Source organism: Nuphar pumila, chromosome 6 (assembly GCF_984573655.1).
Source record: "Nuphar pumila chromosome 6, dmNupPumi1.hap1.1, whole genome shotgun sequence".
Lineage (NCBI taxonomy): Eukaryota > Viridiplantae > Streptophyta > Magnoliopsida > Nymphaeales > Nymphaeaceae > Nuphar > Nuphar pumila.
The window spans coordinates 24,399,343-24,416,913 of record NC_143254.1 but is presented as its reverse complement, the minus strand read 5'-3'; the positions used below and the strand labels follow the sequence as shown (position 1 = coordinate 24,416,913).

Below are 17,571 nucleotides of genomic sequence, written 5' to 3'. Positions count from 1 at the left end.
GAAACTGCCTCGGTCTGGCCTGTCCTTGGATGGGAGCCATCTGCTGCCGGCGTTGAGCCACCAGTATGATAGGTGGTAGGACTGGTCGGTGAACTGTTTCTGGGTTGGTGAGAATGGGGTAATATGGATTCGGGTCGGAAGTTGGGTTATGATGAAAGTAGTGGGTTGGATATGGGATAGGGTTCTGGATCAGGGATGAGATAATGGGTTGGGTCATGTTTGGGGTTTGGTATGGGTATTGGGTCTGGTTTGTGTAGTAATGGGATGACTCACCCGATTGGATCTGGATCGGGTCAAAACCTAAACTATTCGTTGGATCCAGAATGGGGTGGGTAGGATCATGGATAGAGTTGTGGTGTGAGACAGTCTGGTTAGAACTCGATCCTTGATCCATAACGGGATGGGTCTGGTTTTGACCCGGCTCAAGTTCAAACTGGAGCTCCGTTTGGGTCCGATATAGGTTTGGGTCGGCAGGGGATCTGAATTGGGGTTCAAAAGTAATAGGTTGGATCTGGTTCGGGGCGACCCACGAACCAGACCCAATTGGGTAGGTCGGGTAATGGGGTTCGAGGCCCAAACCCGCTCCCTGGGACCCAAAGGATGGTCCCCGGGATCCGGGTCTGGGCCCTGATAGTACCGGCTCCTGGCCGGACCCTGTCGGGTTCGGTCCGACCCATAAGGGTCCACACCCCCCTTCTCGCTGGTGGGCTGCGATCGACCCACCATGCACGCGCGGCGGGAGGGTTGTTAGAGCAGCCTCGGCTCGGGTTGACACAGTCGCACCTGTAACCTGGCCCGACATCGCGCTCGGGCCTTGCAGGCCATGGCTCGCGCTCGGGCCTTGCAGGCCATGGCTCGAGGCCAGGCCTGCACACCCAGGCCGATGTTGGGAGGCCCTTCAATGGCCCCCTGGTTCGTCTGGAGGGCTCCGACCACCCGAGTGGCAGTCACTCCATGGTTCAGAAGCGTACCACCTGCTGGAGCGTCACACGACCGACATCTCTGCGCAGGCCTGCCTCGGTGCCATCCGATTGAACAACAAGTTGACGGGGGGTTTGGGTGGACCTATGTCACATGGGTGCGGGTGCGGGAGCGGGTGCGGGTGCGGGTGCGGGTGCGGGGATTCGGCACTTCCAAAAAACCCGGGTGCGGGGGTGCGGCAGGGGCAAAAATGTAAAAAAAAAAATTATATATATATATATATATATATATAATTTTGAAGTTTTAACAGTTTTAACATTTAACAGTAAACATTGTCATAAACTCATAATATGATTTATCATGCATGTAGTATATCAACCTAAATATCAAATTACCTAAATATCAAATTATCAATCAAATAAGTAAATCAATTACATAAATCGACCTAAATATCAATCAAATAAGTATGCATAAAAGAACTAAATTACATACCAAAGTATATCCTGATGAAGTAATGAATGCTAATAATTTTCTTCTTCATCATCAAATGCATCATTAGAAGGAATACTGGGCTCAGCTAAATCCATGTTTGTTACGTTGAATTCATGTTCTCCCTCGAAGTCACACTCTTCTGGGTTTACATCCCAAAATTTGGATGTTCCTTGTCTGCATTATAAACCCAAATTGAAAATGATAAATACAATACAAGTATATTTAAATGAAAACTAAGAAATAATCAAATAACTAAGAGAGCAAATTAGTACCTGTATTCATCATTGCTTCGCGAAAGTAATCGAAGATTTGAATGAACATATACTAAATCCTCTGCACGCTTGCTGGTGAGTTTATTTCTCTTCATGTTGTGGATTTGAGAATATGTGCTCCAATTTCTTTCACAACAAGATGAACTAGCAGGCTGCGATAGCAATCTTAATGCAAGACGTTGCAGAAGAGGTGTTTCCGATCCAAATGTTGACCACCATGTGATAGGATCTATATTATCTTCTTCTCTCGCGAATAATGCCGGTGCATATAATCTCGAAGATGAAAATTTTCCAAACTCTTGTGTGACTTGATGTAGAAGATGTGCTTCTGGAAAAAGTCTTGTCATACACATATTTCTATGTCTTGATAGCTCTGGGTCTAAATTTGGAGGGACACGACCAATACCACCAGCCCGCCACTTATTTGCATAATATTTTGGATTAAGAGAATGTGCCATGCAATGCAAAGGAGTGTTGCTCTTATCCCATCTTCTGACTAAAATTGAATGAATATGATTAAAAAAATCTGAATCATCCAATGCAGGATTTTTTTCTTCATGCATGAAAACTATAGCTTGTATTTTTTCAATCATATTATCCCACATTTCATAAACTCTGTGAAGCATGGGCTCATCCTTATCAACTTCTCTTAACATTTCCCAAATAGGTTGCGTAAATTGAAGGAAGTATACCACTCTGTCCCAAAACTCATCATCAAGAATGAATTTCTTAATTTCTTGAGCCTTCATATCATCATCAACACGATAGAATGTCCAATTTTCATCAGTCACCATGTTAATCAAAGCATTCTTCACTCTTTTAATCCTCTTCATCATCACAATGATGGACGCAAAACGTGTTTCAGCGACCTTCAACAATTTCAAATCAGAATGCCTATTAAATATAGCATTAGCACGATGGTGGTTAACAACAAAATTCCTAATGCTTTTGACATTTCTTTCTAAATCTTCAATCCATGAACATAAAGCATATGCTTGTGAATTTTCTTCTTCTTTGGGGTTGCATATGCTCTTTAGGGCTAGATTTAAGCTGTGTGCTACACAGGGAGTCCAAAAAATATGAGGGTACTCACTCTCCAAACTCAACGCTGCACTTTTACAAACCGGAGCGTTGTCTGTAATGATTTGTACCACTTTCTGATCACCCACTTCTTTTATCACTTCTATAAACAATCCCTTCAAATACTCTGCATTTTTATATTCCCCAGATGCATCAACTGCTTTCAAGAATATTGGGCCACTAAGCGAACAAGCAATGAAATTGATTAATGGACGCCTTTGAATATCTGTCCATCCATCAGACACAATGGAAACTCCATTTTGCTCCCATGAATATTTTTTAATTTCTAGCAACCTCTCCACGTTTGCCCTCTCTTCTGCAAGAAGTGTGGTTCGTATTTTTTCTGAACTTGGAGGCACATAACCACTCAAATTACAATTTGCCAAGGATGTTACTAAATCCTTCCAATAAGGATTTCTAGCCGCATTAAATGGGAGTGAACCAGAATAAAAATACCTCCCAACTTTTCTATCCAACTCTTCTCTTCCATATGTATTGAATGCTGCTTGTATCGTTCCTCTACCTCCTAGATTGACTTTTCTTTTTTTTTCAGCATCTTCTTGATGGCTTGCAAATGGCACACTGACTGCAGAAGAATCGGCCATTGCCTTTCTCTTCTCATATTCTTCTTGTATTTTCTTGTATTGCCTTCGCATTGACTCATCAACTTTTCTGCAAGCTGAAATGCCATGTCCTGGTATCTTCAACAAATGAGCCTTCACTCTTGTGTAAGACCCAACAAAATCTTTTTCGCAGAGCTTGCATCGAAATCTTTTGTTCCCACCACCTCCTTCTCCAGTTTTTGCAAGTTTATCTACATGTATCCATAGTGGCCCCACATCATCAATCCCACTGCAACTATCAGCAAAACTAGCAGCAGAACTCACATGTTGGGATGAGGATGACGCAAGTCCTTTCCCTTTATCCGTCATTTTTATCCTGAAAACACAAAAAAAAAATACATTACAATTTTCAATTCAATTAAAAAAAAAAAAACAGATGGGGGAGGGGCTCGGCCCCTCTCCTGTCAACCCAAAAAAAAAAAACTGATGGGGGAGGGGCTCGGCCCCTCCCCTGTCGACCCCCCAAAAAAAAAGATGGGGGAGGGGCTCAGCCCCTCCCCTGTCGACCCAAAAAAAAAAAAAAAACAGATGGGGGAGGGGCTCGGCCCCTCCCCTGTCAACCCCAAAAAAAAAAAGCTGATGGGGGAGGGGCTCGGCCCCTCCCCTGTCGACCCCAAAAAAAAAAAAGATGGGGGAAGGGCTCGGCCCCTCCCCTGTCGACCCCCAAAAAAAAAAAACTGATGGGGGAGGGGCTCGGCCCCTCCCCTGTCGACCCCCAAAAAAAAAAGATGGGGGAGGGGCTCGGCCCCTCCCCTGTCGACCCAAACAAAAAAAAAAGATGGGGGAGGGGCTCGGCCCCTCCCCTGTCGACCCAAAAAAAAAAAAGATGGGGGAGGGGCTCGGCCCCTCCCCTGTCGACCCAAAAAAAAAATGATGGGGGAGGGGCTCGGCCCCTCCCCTGTCGACCCCAAAAAAAAAAGATGGGGGAGGGGTTCGGCCCCTCCCCTGTCGACCCAAAAAAAAAAAAAAGATGGGGGAGGGGCTCGGCCCCTCCCCTGTCGACCCAAAAAAAAAAAGGATGGGGGAGGGGCTCGGCCCCTCCTGTGCCGAAAAATGAGGGAGCAGGGGAGGCTCAGCCCCTCCCCTGCCGACCCAACAAGAGACCGAGAGGGGGGGGGGGGTGCTCGGCCCCTCCCCAGCCGACCCAAGAAGACGAGAGACATACCTGCGAGCCGAGAGGAGGAGTCTGGGAGGCGGAGCTGGGGGCGGCGGCGCTGGGGGCGGCGACGCTGGGGGCGGCGGAGCTGGGGCGGCGATGGGAGAGCTCGAGCTCAGGGGGAGAGAGAGGAGAGATTAGGGCAAAAAATTTTTTTTGCCCTAATCCTCCTCCTTTTCATCGGGGTGGGGGAAAAAAAAATTCGCCCAAAAATTTGGACAAAAATGACCCTGGGTGCGTTGACCGCACCCAGGGTCGTGTTGACCGCACCCGGTGCCGCACCCGCACGCGATCCCGCGTCGCGTCGCGTCGACGCGGGTGCGGCACCTGTTTTGCCGAGTCCCTGTGACATAGGGGTGGACTTGTTCGAGCGCCATTGCAGCCGCGGGGTCTGCAGTCTCGCCGCCCAATCCAACACTCGTTTTCAGCATGGTCGTTGCGTGCGTCTCCACCGATGACTCAAGAACGACGATCCATCCTTCGATCCCATCCAAACGCTTTGACATGCCAGCTACGTCCTTGCTTATGCGTAGCAGATTTTCTTGGATCTTTATCATCATGTTGATCATCCGCATCATCGGATCTTCGTTGATGGTACCCGATTCTTCTTGCTCCTTCCCGTTCGTAGGATTGTCCCTCGCTTCTTGCATCATGCCGTCAACCAAGGAGGAGGGGCTGTGCTCTGATACCACTTTGATGCAGCGAGAATCGGAGTTCCAATGCTACTTAACTTGTTTATTGAAAAATGAACGAATTACAATAAAGAATAATGGAGAAAATAGGGAATGAAATAATGGCTGCAGAAGAACAAATGCTGGCAGCAAAGCCGAAAACAAAAAACAATTAAATAAAAGAGCAAATCTTCAAACTTCTTCAACCCCACGTAACCCTAGGGCCGGGCACTTAATAGGCTGCACACCGGGTTTGGATCTCGGATCTGGAACCCGGGACTGAGACCCGATGCTCTCAACTTTTGTTGGGGCTGTTGACGTGCACTGTTCCATTCTTCGCTTGCCTGGCATAAGTGCGCAGGGGCACGTCCCTGCATCGTGGTGCCGGACTCGCGATTGGATCCATCACCTGGGTCCGATCGTCCATCCCATTGGAGCCAAGTTCCCTGGCCGTGCCTGGGTCATGCGGTATGAATCCGGGTCGGTCCTGCTCTGCATCACTTTTCCAACCATTGATGTTTTTCTTTTCTTTCTTGTTAGTTCCATATGAATCATAACTTGGATTTATTAGAAATAGCTGTTTACCTGGAATCTACAATAAAGGGTCTAATTTCAAAATATAATCTAGAGAAATAGCTGCTGAAATATTCAGGTGCAAGGGAGTATCTATATCCATGAAATACTTGGGTATGTACCTACATCTCGATAGAAATTCACTGGGGTAGGATGAAAAACAAACTGCAAGTATGGAAGGCCTCGTTCACAAGTTGGACTATCTTGATTAAGCATGTGCTACCATCTTTATTTGAAAGTTAACAAGGTACATGACCACCGTCTTAAGGACAAGATCCATCCAGTAGATTGGAACACCAATGCTCTACCTTTGGAATGCCCTCAACATTATATTTGTTCTTAACAAGGCTTGTCTGGGGATTATTTTTCAGCTCTCCGATTGGCAGACAAGCCTTGTTAAGAACAAATATAATGTCAAGGGCTTCTTTTCAGGTGGACGTGGAATACACACTGTAGTAACTTCTCAAGTATATGGAAAGGATGGTGTGAGGTCCTCAATGATTTTATGGACTGTTTAACTAACATTGGTAATGGGGAATGGTTCTAAAATACTCTTTTGTCTTCATCCTTGGGTCAGTGGAGGTGCCCTCATATTCAGACCTCTGCCACTTAGCCACCAACAAATAATCTTTTGTTGTTGATAGCTGGTGTGGGCAGGGTGTATCAGTTATTACCTTTAGGGGATTTCTCTTTCACTCATATTAGTGCTTGGTTGGAATTGGATCTAAACCAAGAGCTTGTGAGGGTAGCGGCTCCACTTTGGAGGATATAATCAGCTGGAAGTGCTTTAGACAAGGTGAATTCACTACCAAATCATGTTTCTTGTCATTACTACCACCATAAACAACATTATCCCATGAAAACAATCTGGGGATCCCACCCAAACCCCAGGGAAGTATCCTTCACCTGGTTGGTCTTGCTTGATAGGATCCCTACACCATCAAATCTCAAAACTAAGGACAGAAAGTCCACTTCCCATCTTCTTTGTCCTTTGATTTTTTTTTTTCAAAAATTCTTGTAAATATAGCATGAGAGGATTGGCATCCTGTGAACCAGTCTACAGTTTCAATGAGACAAGTTAGCACCTTGGACCAGGAAAAAAGGTAAAAAGTGATTTGAGGATTTGTTAGTCATTCATAGCAGGAACTATTTATTTTTACCAAGGAAAAATGGGGTAACAACAATATAGATTGGATTGTTCCCTGCAGATTGGGAGTTGTCACTGCACCCTGATCTTGCTATCGTTACACTATTTACTCAGTTTTATCTTTCTGATTCTTTTATTAACTTGTAAACTACTCCTTGTGACTACTCATCACCTTTTCTTAATTAAAGTTATCTTTCCTTCAGAAAAAGGGAAAATGCAAGCTACTCATACTTAGTTTTGCAAAAATCTTATTTTACTTCTTTGATTTACTTAGCAAGCCAATTTCAGGTTAAAACTAGCGTTTTTCCTTTTTTTTTTAAATAATGAATCTCCTACCTTAGTGGTAGAATCTTTTCCTAGTTATTGAGGTCATGGTCTTCTCTTCCTTGTCGAGAGTAAGAGACAAAAAATAGTTTTTAGTGAATAAAAAAAAGCTTCTTGAGCTTAGCTGAAGCATGTTTGATAGCTGAACTTGAAGTTGGCTATTCAAGCTGGACTCAAACTGAGTCAACAGACTCAACACTCATATCAGCAGAACAGAGCTTGGACAGCCAGAGTTAGGGCTTGGTTTAATTCCTTTTCAGCATACTTTAAACCTATAATATGCTTGTGAGTTTGTTTTCATCAACTATATCTGCTTCAAGATTTCAAGTTTGCAAATGTATTCTCCATCATGAAAAAGTGCAAAAATGGTTTCCTACTCCATCACCACTCTATATGCGCATAATGAGACACCTGTTGTCTACTTCTTACCTTGTGTTAAAGTTTTTCTATGAAATGCCAAAAGAGGGCATCCATAATTTTGGATTTTAGTTCACTGTATTTCCAAACCTTGAGTTACAATGGGGTTCTGGAAGCACAGGTTACACTTATGTTTTATGTTAATAGACTCATTAGATATATGAAACGTGTTGAAGCATTCACATTGAGTAAAAATATTCAGAAAGGATTTTTCTGTGTGAAATTTATGCTGGATTCACCAAAATGCCAACTGTGGACAGAAGTCCAGAACTATGAATAATGTTTCTAAATTGTAAGTTGACTGTGGAACTGGAATCATTGGCATATGCCATTTTGTTACTGCAACACTGAACACCTGTGTGGATGTATGATGAAAAGGTTATGTTGGGGATGGAAGGAGTGGGAAATATGTTAGCTAAGCATGTGGTGTGTTTGAAGTCTGAAACTTGGCTTATCCACAGCTGGATTATGGAAATGTTTTTGTCCACCAAGGGTATTTGTTGTGGTTATGAATTATTGCATGCTTTTGTGAGAAAACTACTAGGAGCTATGTCACATGGGTGCGGGTGCGGCACTTTCAAAAACCTTGGGTGCGGGGGTGCGGCCAAAATAAAAGTATATATATATATATATATATATATATATATATATATTCCCCCCGGTGCGGGTCCATTTCATAGGTCAAATTTTTTTTTAAAATAAATCCAAAAATGGGCCAAAATGACCCTGGTTGCGTTGACAGCACCCAGTGTTGGGTTGACTGCACCGGGTGCCGCATCCGCGTCGTGTCGTGTCGACGCGGGTGCGGCACCTGTCTGGTTGAATCCCTGTGACATAGACTAAGAGCATTCATAGATAGGGTTTCCATTTAAAGCAATGAGACTGAGTTTTCCTCAAAAGCTGACCAAAATGAAGAAAAAACTGTCTATTGAGCTCATCTAAGAGTTGAGGTTTAAGACTCATGAACGGGCTTCCCTGAATATGTTTCGTCTTTAGGCATTCTCATGGGCATGGGCATGGGCATGGGAATGGGAATGTGCTTGCCTGCCTGCATATGTGTGCAACTACTGCTATATGAAAGTATTTGTTTCTCTTGCATTGATTTTAAGTGTTCTTGCCAACTAGTTTCTATTAAAGAGGAGTTTGATTCATGGACAATGCTGGACAAGAACCATGTTGTCCTTGCTCAGGACAGTTACGTGGTGTCCTTGTCTAGCGTTTGCATGAACCATGTTAGAACACTACTGTCCATGTGTTTCACATTTCATTCATTATTGCGGACAACTTGAACACAAATGTTTAAAATTTGCGTATTTTGATAAAAATAGAAATTCATATTTAAGCAAAAAGATTAGATTTAACATGTGTTCACTCAATAAATTGCAAAAATAGGATTAAAATGCACTAAAAAAATGGCTAAAATAGGGATTAATATACAAATCCACTAAAATCTAAGCATACCTGAAACAATTTTGGATTTAGCATACATTCACTCAATAAATTGCAAAAATGAGGATTGAAATATAAAACCCCTAAATTCTAAAACATATCTAAAAAAATTTGGATTTAGAATCATTTACTCAATAAATTGCAGAGGGATTAAAATACAAAATCTATGAAATCTAAAGCACACACAAAACAAAAATTGGATTTAGTTGTAAAATGCAAAAATAGAGATTAAAATACAAAATCCCTAAAATCTAAATAATATACAAAAAAATTCAGATTTAGCATAATTCACTCAATAAATTCCAAAAATAGGGATTAAATACAAAACCCCTAAAATCTACGCATACCGAAAAAACCAGATTTAACATGCATTCACTTAATAAATTGCAAAAATAGTGTTTAAAATGCAAAACCCCTAAAATCTAAGCATAGCTGAAAAAATGGATTTAGCAAACAGTAACCCTAAATCTGATTATAAGGGTTTTACAAACCCTAAATTCAATTTTAGGGGTTTTGCAAACCTAACTCTAACTACAAGAAAGAGAGAGCACCTCTGATCAACAAATGCCGATGTTGGAGAGAGGAAACAGTCAGGGAAGGCGGGGTGGGGGGGGGGGGGGTGGAGGCGTCGGGGTATACCACTGATGCATTTTTTGTGCCCGTCGGCATCTGTTCCACTCTACTCCATGGGAAGGGGTGGAAAGCTGTGAGATGCCAAAACCGCATCTGCGCGCCCCACATTTGCGTGGGCCCACGTGGTGGGCATCCTGCGGACATGGTGTCTGGGCGATTCAAACGCCCCCCTAAATGTTACAAGCGTAATTTAGGTTTTTTGAGTGGGACATGCTTAGCCTAGGTTATGCTTTAATTTAGGTTTTTTGAGTGGGACACGCTTAACCTAGGTTATGCTTTGTGTAATCTATTATATTTGAAACATTCAGTTATTATTGCTTCTACCTTCCTTTGTCACTCAGCTTTTATTTTTATTTTCACAGGGAAAAAGTGAGTGGGCTGATTGGCAAACTAATGTCTTAGTGAAACGTAACGCAGTGGAAAATATCTACCAATGGGCATGCGGGTGGGTACCTTTAAACAACTTTTGATTTACCGAACTTATTTGACCACTATATATTGTTGGATACTTTTATCTGCACACTAATGGAACCTCCTAGTTGGTTTTATTCCTAAAATGCTTTTCATAGACTCAACATTATCAATCGAATCGCTTCAAGGAATGTGTTTTGATTGGATATCTACATTTGGTGACTGAACTTTTTGTTGCTCATAACTGTTAAAACTTTTTGCAAAATTGGTTAACAGCTGAACGATCTCTTTACAAAGATTAGAGGCTATATTGAATTCTTGTATTCTGTTTAACTTATCTCTCACAACCTATAAAGCTAGCTCTTTGCTTGCTAAAGTTACTTTGGGAGCAACATGTTAAGTTATATGTATAATTTCATAGGTAGTTATATATATTCAAGATGTGTATATATAACTATAATTAATAATGTAATTTAGGTTGCCCACCAGGGGCATTTTGGTCATTTTGTACATGTTAAAAAATAGGTTTTTCTTTATTCTTTTTTTTTTATAATTTTTTTTTGTATTTTATCTCATTATGTAAGAACATTCTTGTAAAATACTTTCTTATAGTCATTGGGAGTACTCCCAACGGTCACAAATATGACCGTTGGGAGCCTCCCAACGTCTATTTGGAGGCTTTCTTGGCCTCTTCTTTTCTATAAATAAGGGCTTAAGGCCCCATGTATTTGTAAGCTTCTTTGAAGCTCCTTGATGAATAAATTCATTATTTTTAAGTGTTGTTTTTCTTTTGATATTGTATGTACTCTTGTGCTTGTGTAAGCCTTAGTTCTTTTTGGATTGTCCCATAGTGGACTTGTGCATGTGCACTTTGTGATTGCGTTCTTCATAAGTTCTTAGTGTTTTTTATGCTTTGGACGATTTGTGGGTGTAGTTTGTGCCTCTTGAGTGAGGTGTGCAAAGAATCCTTGTTTCATTACACAACAAGCATATAATATAAACTTTCCCTGATTTTCAGTTTTTCTATTGATCCAAGGTTTATTGTTTTCCACAATAATTCAGGAAAGGAAGTGAAATTGAACAGCAGTGCTGGAAGCAGGGTGATTTCTTGCAAAGCAAGAAATCTTATGTACATATAAAGCTTGAAATCTGTCACATGGGTACGGGTACAGAGGGTACGACACGACAATTCCAAAAAATGTGGTTACGGGGACACGGCTAAATATATACTGAAAAATATATATTATATATCTAAAATATATATTATATATCTAAAATATATATTATATATCTAAAATATATATTATATATCTAAAATATATATTATATATTGAAATATAATACATAATATAATATAGGACATGGCAAATGCCGTGTCCAGGTAAGAGTACCCGTGTCACAGTAACATAGCTTGAAATTTGTAATTTGAAGAGGTTAGGAAGTGAAAATAAAGGTGCTTAGGAAGCAAACCTAGATCTTTTTGCAGATATAAAAGCTGATCTTAGAAGTATCATAGTCTAATACTATTGCAATCTCAAATTAACTAAATTAAAATTTTGATCTACAAACAGCATTGGAAAGAACGACATTTTCTTACTCACAAGGATTACCAAGATTTTTTGCTTTCTTTATATATAAAAGTCTTAGTATTGGTGGCTATTCTTCTCAGGAATTTTAGAACAAAAAATAACAAAAATAAAAATGTGAAAAAATGAAAAGTGAAGATTGAATTTCTTGGGAAGTATCAGAAAAATATCACGATATTTTTGTTTCACCTTTTTTTTTTTCATTTATGCAAGATGTCTTCTTCATTTATGAAAGAAAAGCTGTTAAAAATATGACAAATAAAAAAACAGCATTATATATATTTATATATTTGGTCAACCTGATTGAATCAACATGCCTCTTGGCTTACAATGCCTAGGTACAATAGGTCTGTTTAATCTTATTATGGCTGGTAAATGTCAGTATTGGCCTTAATTCTTGGAAGCATGCTCATTAATGTCGACTTGAATTCAAAAGTGTGGACACTTGTTGAATATTGTGAAGGAATATTTCATATACTTGGACAAGATTACTAATCTATATATATATATATATATATATATATATATTGTTTTAACTTTTTCCCATCATTTGAATTAAGGTTATGGCACCACTTTCTATTTCAAAACATGTCATCCTTCATATCATTTTTGTGTCATTGGGATATGGTATAAATTTTTTGGCAGATATTATAGACTTGTTTGTGTTGCACAGACCAATCCCCCATACTTCCATCAAGCCAATTGCTAGTACAAAACTTTCGCTTATGTCTTATTCGATGTTAGAGTGTTTTGATATTCATGGTTGAGAAACTAAGTCAGGTGGAAACTGCACTATTGAGTAGTCAGCTGTGCAAAATATTTTCTGTAAGGATGATCTCTTTTCTTGGACTTTTTGATTTATTTTCTCATTCTTACCTAGATTAGTATGTAGCAGTGAAAATGGAAATTTTGATATATATTTATAGCTATCTGCATTTCGAGTATGGGTTTACTCGTTGAAAATATCTTGTGCAGCCGCCCAACTGCATTGCAAGATCGAACAAGGGACAGCGATGATGATGACTTTCGAGACAGGGATTTTGATGTTGCAGCTCTAGCAAGTAACTTAAGCCAGGCATTTCGTTATGGCATTTATTGCAATGATGACATTGAAGGGGTAACTTAACAGATCTGACAACTCATGTATTGCATGTTTTTACTGTTTTTGTTGTCTTGCTTGTCGCGGTTTGAGACGCTGTAAAGAAACTTGATGACAAACTTAGTATGATATCGAGCATTAGTAGTAGTTCCCTATCTGGTATTCAGTTTGGACTCTGAATCCAGGAACTTGCCACCCAAATTTTTACTGCTTATTCCTATTGCCCTATTGGAAGTTGTGTTATACCAAAGTAGAAACATTCTGTGCACCTATTTGTTGAATAACATTGTATCCATGTTTATTGCGCCTGGTGTTATCGGTTATCCTCTCCATCAGAAAAGATCAAAAGGAACTCCAGAAAACAGTCTCACGAGTTTGTATACTGCCTACTGCAGACTTTCTGGAGAGAACATTAGTTTCTTATTACCTTTTAACCCTTTTCGTAGAACCTAGATATTGTTCGGCATTGGTTTTCTGAGAACCCTTTGAGATACACTGCTTTACGGACTTCATGTGAAAGTTCCATTTGGGGCTCTCATATGCATATATGTTTGCATAGGCTTTCTCCAGATAAGTTTTTGACACTGTTCTTTATGTTTTCAGCGTTCTCTCTCTTGTGATGTATCCCTTTAATTTATTTTGAACTATACTAGTCTTGAGCTTCGTTTCTCAAAAACAGCTGAACATCATTAGTGATCATCTTTCTGCAGATTTATCAATTTCATCTTCTCTTGTGTTTTCAGTTGTATCTGTAAAAGGACCAAGAGAAAACAACATTTGAAAACGTCCCTGAAAAATGAAGTGGCACTCTGTTTTACCAGAATCGGGATGTTTGTTATAAATTTTTCTTACGAGGGTTTACTGGTGGAATTCAACATTTGACTGATTTATGAATTTCAAATTTCATGCAAATATTAAAAGGTGTTGTCTCCCCGTTCAGGGCTACACATTTTAAACACTTGCTTATTGTTTGTTTAGAATAATTTTGTGCAACTAGTATAGTCTTTGCAAGTATTGTCCTTGGCTAATTGTGATTGGTGATACTTGCAGGCTCATGGATCCCTTGAGCGGGACGATGAGGTAAAGTTATTTTAGAAAAAAAAAATAAAAAGTAATGTTTTTGTTTTCTTGCTTGATGTTTAATTTTGTGCACAATGGTTACTTCTTTTGCTTTGGTAAACACTGTTATGAAAAAATACTTGCTATTGAAGTTAAAATAATGACACTCGGGACTTGAGTTTGCCTCAATTGTTCTCCTTGGCATCCTCTCTGATGACTTGAGTTGGCACAAATTGGCCTAGATCCCAAGTTGACCAGTTGATTTGTTTCCTTCTTAGTTCAAAAATTGCATGTAAAATATCATTCCAAGTTAGATCGCTGTTTGATGAATTGGCAGGATGTATATTTTGATGATGAATCGGCAGAAGTAGTTATCTCCTCTCTCAGGCTGGGGGATGACCAGGACAGGTAAATTTAAACTCTTTCCTGAATTTGTAATCAGTTGGGATAAGTTGATAAGATGCAATCCTTAGATAAAGTATCTTTGAAATCCTTAAAGAATATCCTCCAGTGGTTTTAACTGCTGTATAAAGATTCAACTAGTGAAGTTGGTGCACTGACTGATTCAACCAGACTGTCTCAATCGTTGCACAAAGTCTGATCACCTATGATTCAATGATTTTTTGGTCCGTGCTTTTATAATTCCTGTTTCACTGGGATCTCATGTTAAGCTTGTGTGTTTCATTCTTTGTTCATGCTTTAGCTGACAGGGCTTCCTTGTGTTGCAGTGGATCCCTCTTTACTAATTCCAACTGGTTTGCTTTTGAGGATGACCGAGTTGCTAATGATCGGATGAACAATTCTCTTGCCTCCGTATCACCCAGTACAGAGGATGATGAGGTTGTGGTCGGTGAAGATGATTTAGGTGACACTGCAGCATCATCAGAAAATCCTGAATCTCAACAAACTCCAGAGGTTTCAGATAATGGTATTCATGCGGAGGTCAATGACACAGGACCGACAATCCCGATTGAGGGCGAAAAGCCACCTGAATGGGTAGAATGGAGGGAATCATCTGATTTAGGCACATCGTCAGGGCCCAACTTTAAACCAACAGTTCCTGTTAATGGTGACTCTGAAATATGCCCCAATGGTCCACATCATGTGGTGCAACCCAATTCTGTTTTGTCATCTACAGCCATTGCCGTTTCGAACACGACTGAACCTTTGCCAGCATTCAACCCACGCTTGGACGATCCATCTACCTCTATGTTTGAAGATGTAGAGTTGGTAGGCAAGGAAGAAACTGCAGCCGCGATGGAGCATGAAGGGGTGGAACATGGTGTTGCTGCTGCCAATTAATGAAGAGCCCCCCGTTCCAAAAGAGAATGATGCGACTCTTATGAGCTGGATGGCTGTTGATCATGCTGTTGAGGTTACTGTAACTTTATTTAGAATTCTGTAAATCTGGGGAAGTAAGCCACCACCATTTTTAGAGGCTGATTTTTCTCCATGATCCATGGTCAATGCTAGCATGGCAGTCTCTCTCTCTCTCTCTCTCTCTCTCTCTCTGCTACAACGTCAGAGACGTTAAGGACTAGGTCATGGATGAGCATAATGAACAGCTCCAATTTATTAATTTCTGCTGAGCCCCATCTGCATGTGGAGGCAGAAAACGTTGGCTTGTACCTTTCTCTAATATCATTGATTTTTTCTTTTCTTTTTCTCTGTATAACTAGTTGCTTCACTTTTGTTGATCAAGCTTTGTGCTTGTTGTGAGATCTGACCAAACACTTGCCAGAATTATCCGTGCAGCCAATGATGCAGTAAAGTTTTTGAAGTCTTGATGTTTGATGGCTGGTCTCTAACTGTAAAGTTTCTATCGTATCAATCTACTATATGTGATTCATGTTTAAGCATTGGTGGATGATTTCAAAGTGAACTTCGTTCCTTTAGACAGAGCAGGTTAAAATGTAAATTGTAACACATATATATATATATATATATATATTAACTTTTTTATTTTATTTCTTCTTTATATATCTAGTTCTATTTGAACTAGATATATAATCTAGTCAAGTTCTTGTTAGAACTTGACTAGGTTCTAGTCCAACGGCTACAATAACAGCTGTAGTCCAATGACTTTTTGGGAGAGCTCTCCATTCCATTAAATAGGGGGAACTCCTCCATTGTATTTACTAAATGCTTTTTAAGCATTTTTTGTTATTAATAAAGATTTATTATTTTATTGTTGTGTTCTTTTATACCCTTTTATGGGTTTTGCTTGAAGTGTCTTTATAAACACTCTTTTGGTGAAGGTGCTTTTGTGTAAAACTATCATTTTATTACTTGGTATATGAGGTATGAAGATCTTGAAGAGCTTTTTACCAGCAAAAGGTGTTTTATCACTTTGTTCTTAGTTTAAGAAGATTCGTTTGAAAAAAAGAGGCTATTAAAGAAACTTTTGCTACAAAAATTTGTATTATTCATCCTCTCTTATACTTTTATCTCTTCTTTTCTCTTTCTCTTCTTTCATATGTTCCTTTCTCATCATTGTAAAAGATAGATGTCAATGATAAGATCACCATAATACCCATGAAGTTAAATGATGCTAATTATGTAATATGAGCATCGATTATGAAGTGCTACATTTGAAAAAAAAAGGTTATGGGTTAGAGTGGATGGTTTCGATTTGAAACTTAAACTATCTTTCACCAAAATAGAGGGTGATAAAAAAGTTCTTCTAACGAAAGAGGAGAAGGGCAAGGCATTAGCCACTTATGAAAAGAGTGAATGATAGGTCATGCAAAAACTATGTCATGGTTAATTAATAGCGTAGACATTAAAAAATACTCTAGACTTGTTAAGTTCGAACATGCCTATAAGGCTTGAGAATACCTTAAAAATATGTATTTTTTTAAAGATATTGCACATATGTACAATTTATAAGACAAAGTTCAGACAATAACTCAAAAAGATAAAACCATTTGAGAATATTATAATGAGTTGTCCGAACATTGAGAAAAATAGACTCTTTTAGAGCCAAAATGACATTGTCCCGAAGATATTGAACACCATAAAAAATAATTTGATATGCAACATTTTTATCAATTTATAAACGATTTAAGATCGAAATTTGAGTTGACTAAATTAACTCTTCTTCATCGAAGAAAAGTTATCTCTATCGTTGATACTACAGAGGAACTAACTATGGAGGAAAGCAAAATTAGAAAGAATACTCCAAAACCAGAAGATGATTCTGTTCTAGCTGTGTCTAGACCGAGTAACCATGTATGCTCTTATAGGCCACCTCACTTCAATAGACAAAAATGATGACTTTGACAAGAGAAAAGTTATTTGCCACCATTGTCATGAAGCAGGGCATTATAAGCCTCAATGTTTTAAACTTAGTGAGCTAAGAGAAAAGAGAGTTGCGATTGTTGGATTGGAACCCAAAGATCAAGATGCACCAGTTTCTATAGCTCCATTAATGAAGATTCTCAAATCCCTTATCAAAGGAGCTTCTTTCTCATCTGAAGCCTCAATTGGAGCAGCCGTTTCATCCTTTTTCGATGCAGGTATCTTTCCTTGGCTTCTTGATTTTGGTGTTTTTTTATATGATCCCAAATGAGAATAACTTATCCGAATGTTTCAAAAATAAGTTAAGTGTGTCAAAAGTTTTTATAGTTGATGGAACCTCTCTTGAAATAAAAGGAAT

General features: G+C 39.5%; 2 protein-coding genes across 2 annotated transcripts in view; one reads left to right on the top strand and one right to left on the bottom strand.

Moving 5' to 3' along the window:
* LOC149834377 (SIT4 phosphatase-associated family protein) overlaps nt 1-15,580 on the top strand; it is a 62,056-nt gene extending 46,476 nt beyond the window's left edge. The window contains exons 15-19 of the mRNA XM_090011363.1: nt 10,121-10,203; nt 12,731-12,872; nt 13,905-13,934; nt 14,251-14,321; nt 14,642-15,580. Of these exons, the coding sequence (XP_089867489.1) occupies nt 10,121-10,203; nt 12,731-12,872; nt 13,905-13,934; nt 14,251-14,321; nt 14,642-15,215 (900 nt within the window). The 3' untranslated portion in view covers nt 15,216-15,580. The remainder of the gene's footprint in view (nt 1-10,120; nt 10,204-12,730; nt 12,873-13,904; nt 13,935-14,250; nt 14,322-14,641) is intronic.
* Nucleotides 1,418-3,747, bottom strand: LOC149834378 (putative transcriptional regulator tpeD). Its single transcript, XM_090011364.1, has 2 exons — nt 1,686-3,747; nt 1,418-1,587 (listed from the first exon to the last, which is right to left on the bottom strand). Exons 1-2 carry the CDS (start codon nt 3,695-3,697, stop codon nt 1,443-1,445), a joined length of 2,157 nt encoding a protein of 718 aa, XP_089867490.1. The 5' UTR covers nt 3,698-3,747; the 3' UTR covers nt 1,418-1,442.
* Nucleotides 15,581-17,571: the final 1,991 nt, after the last annotated feature.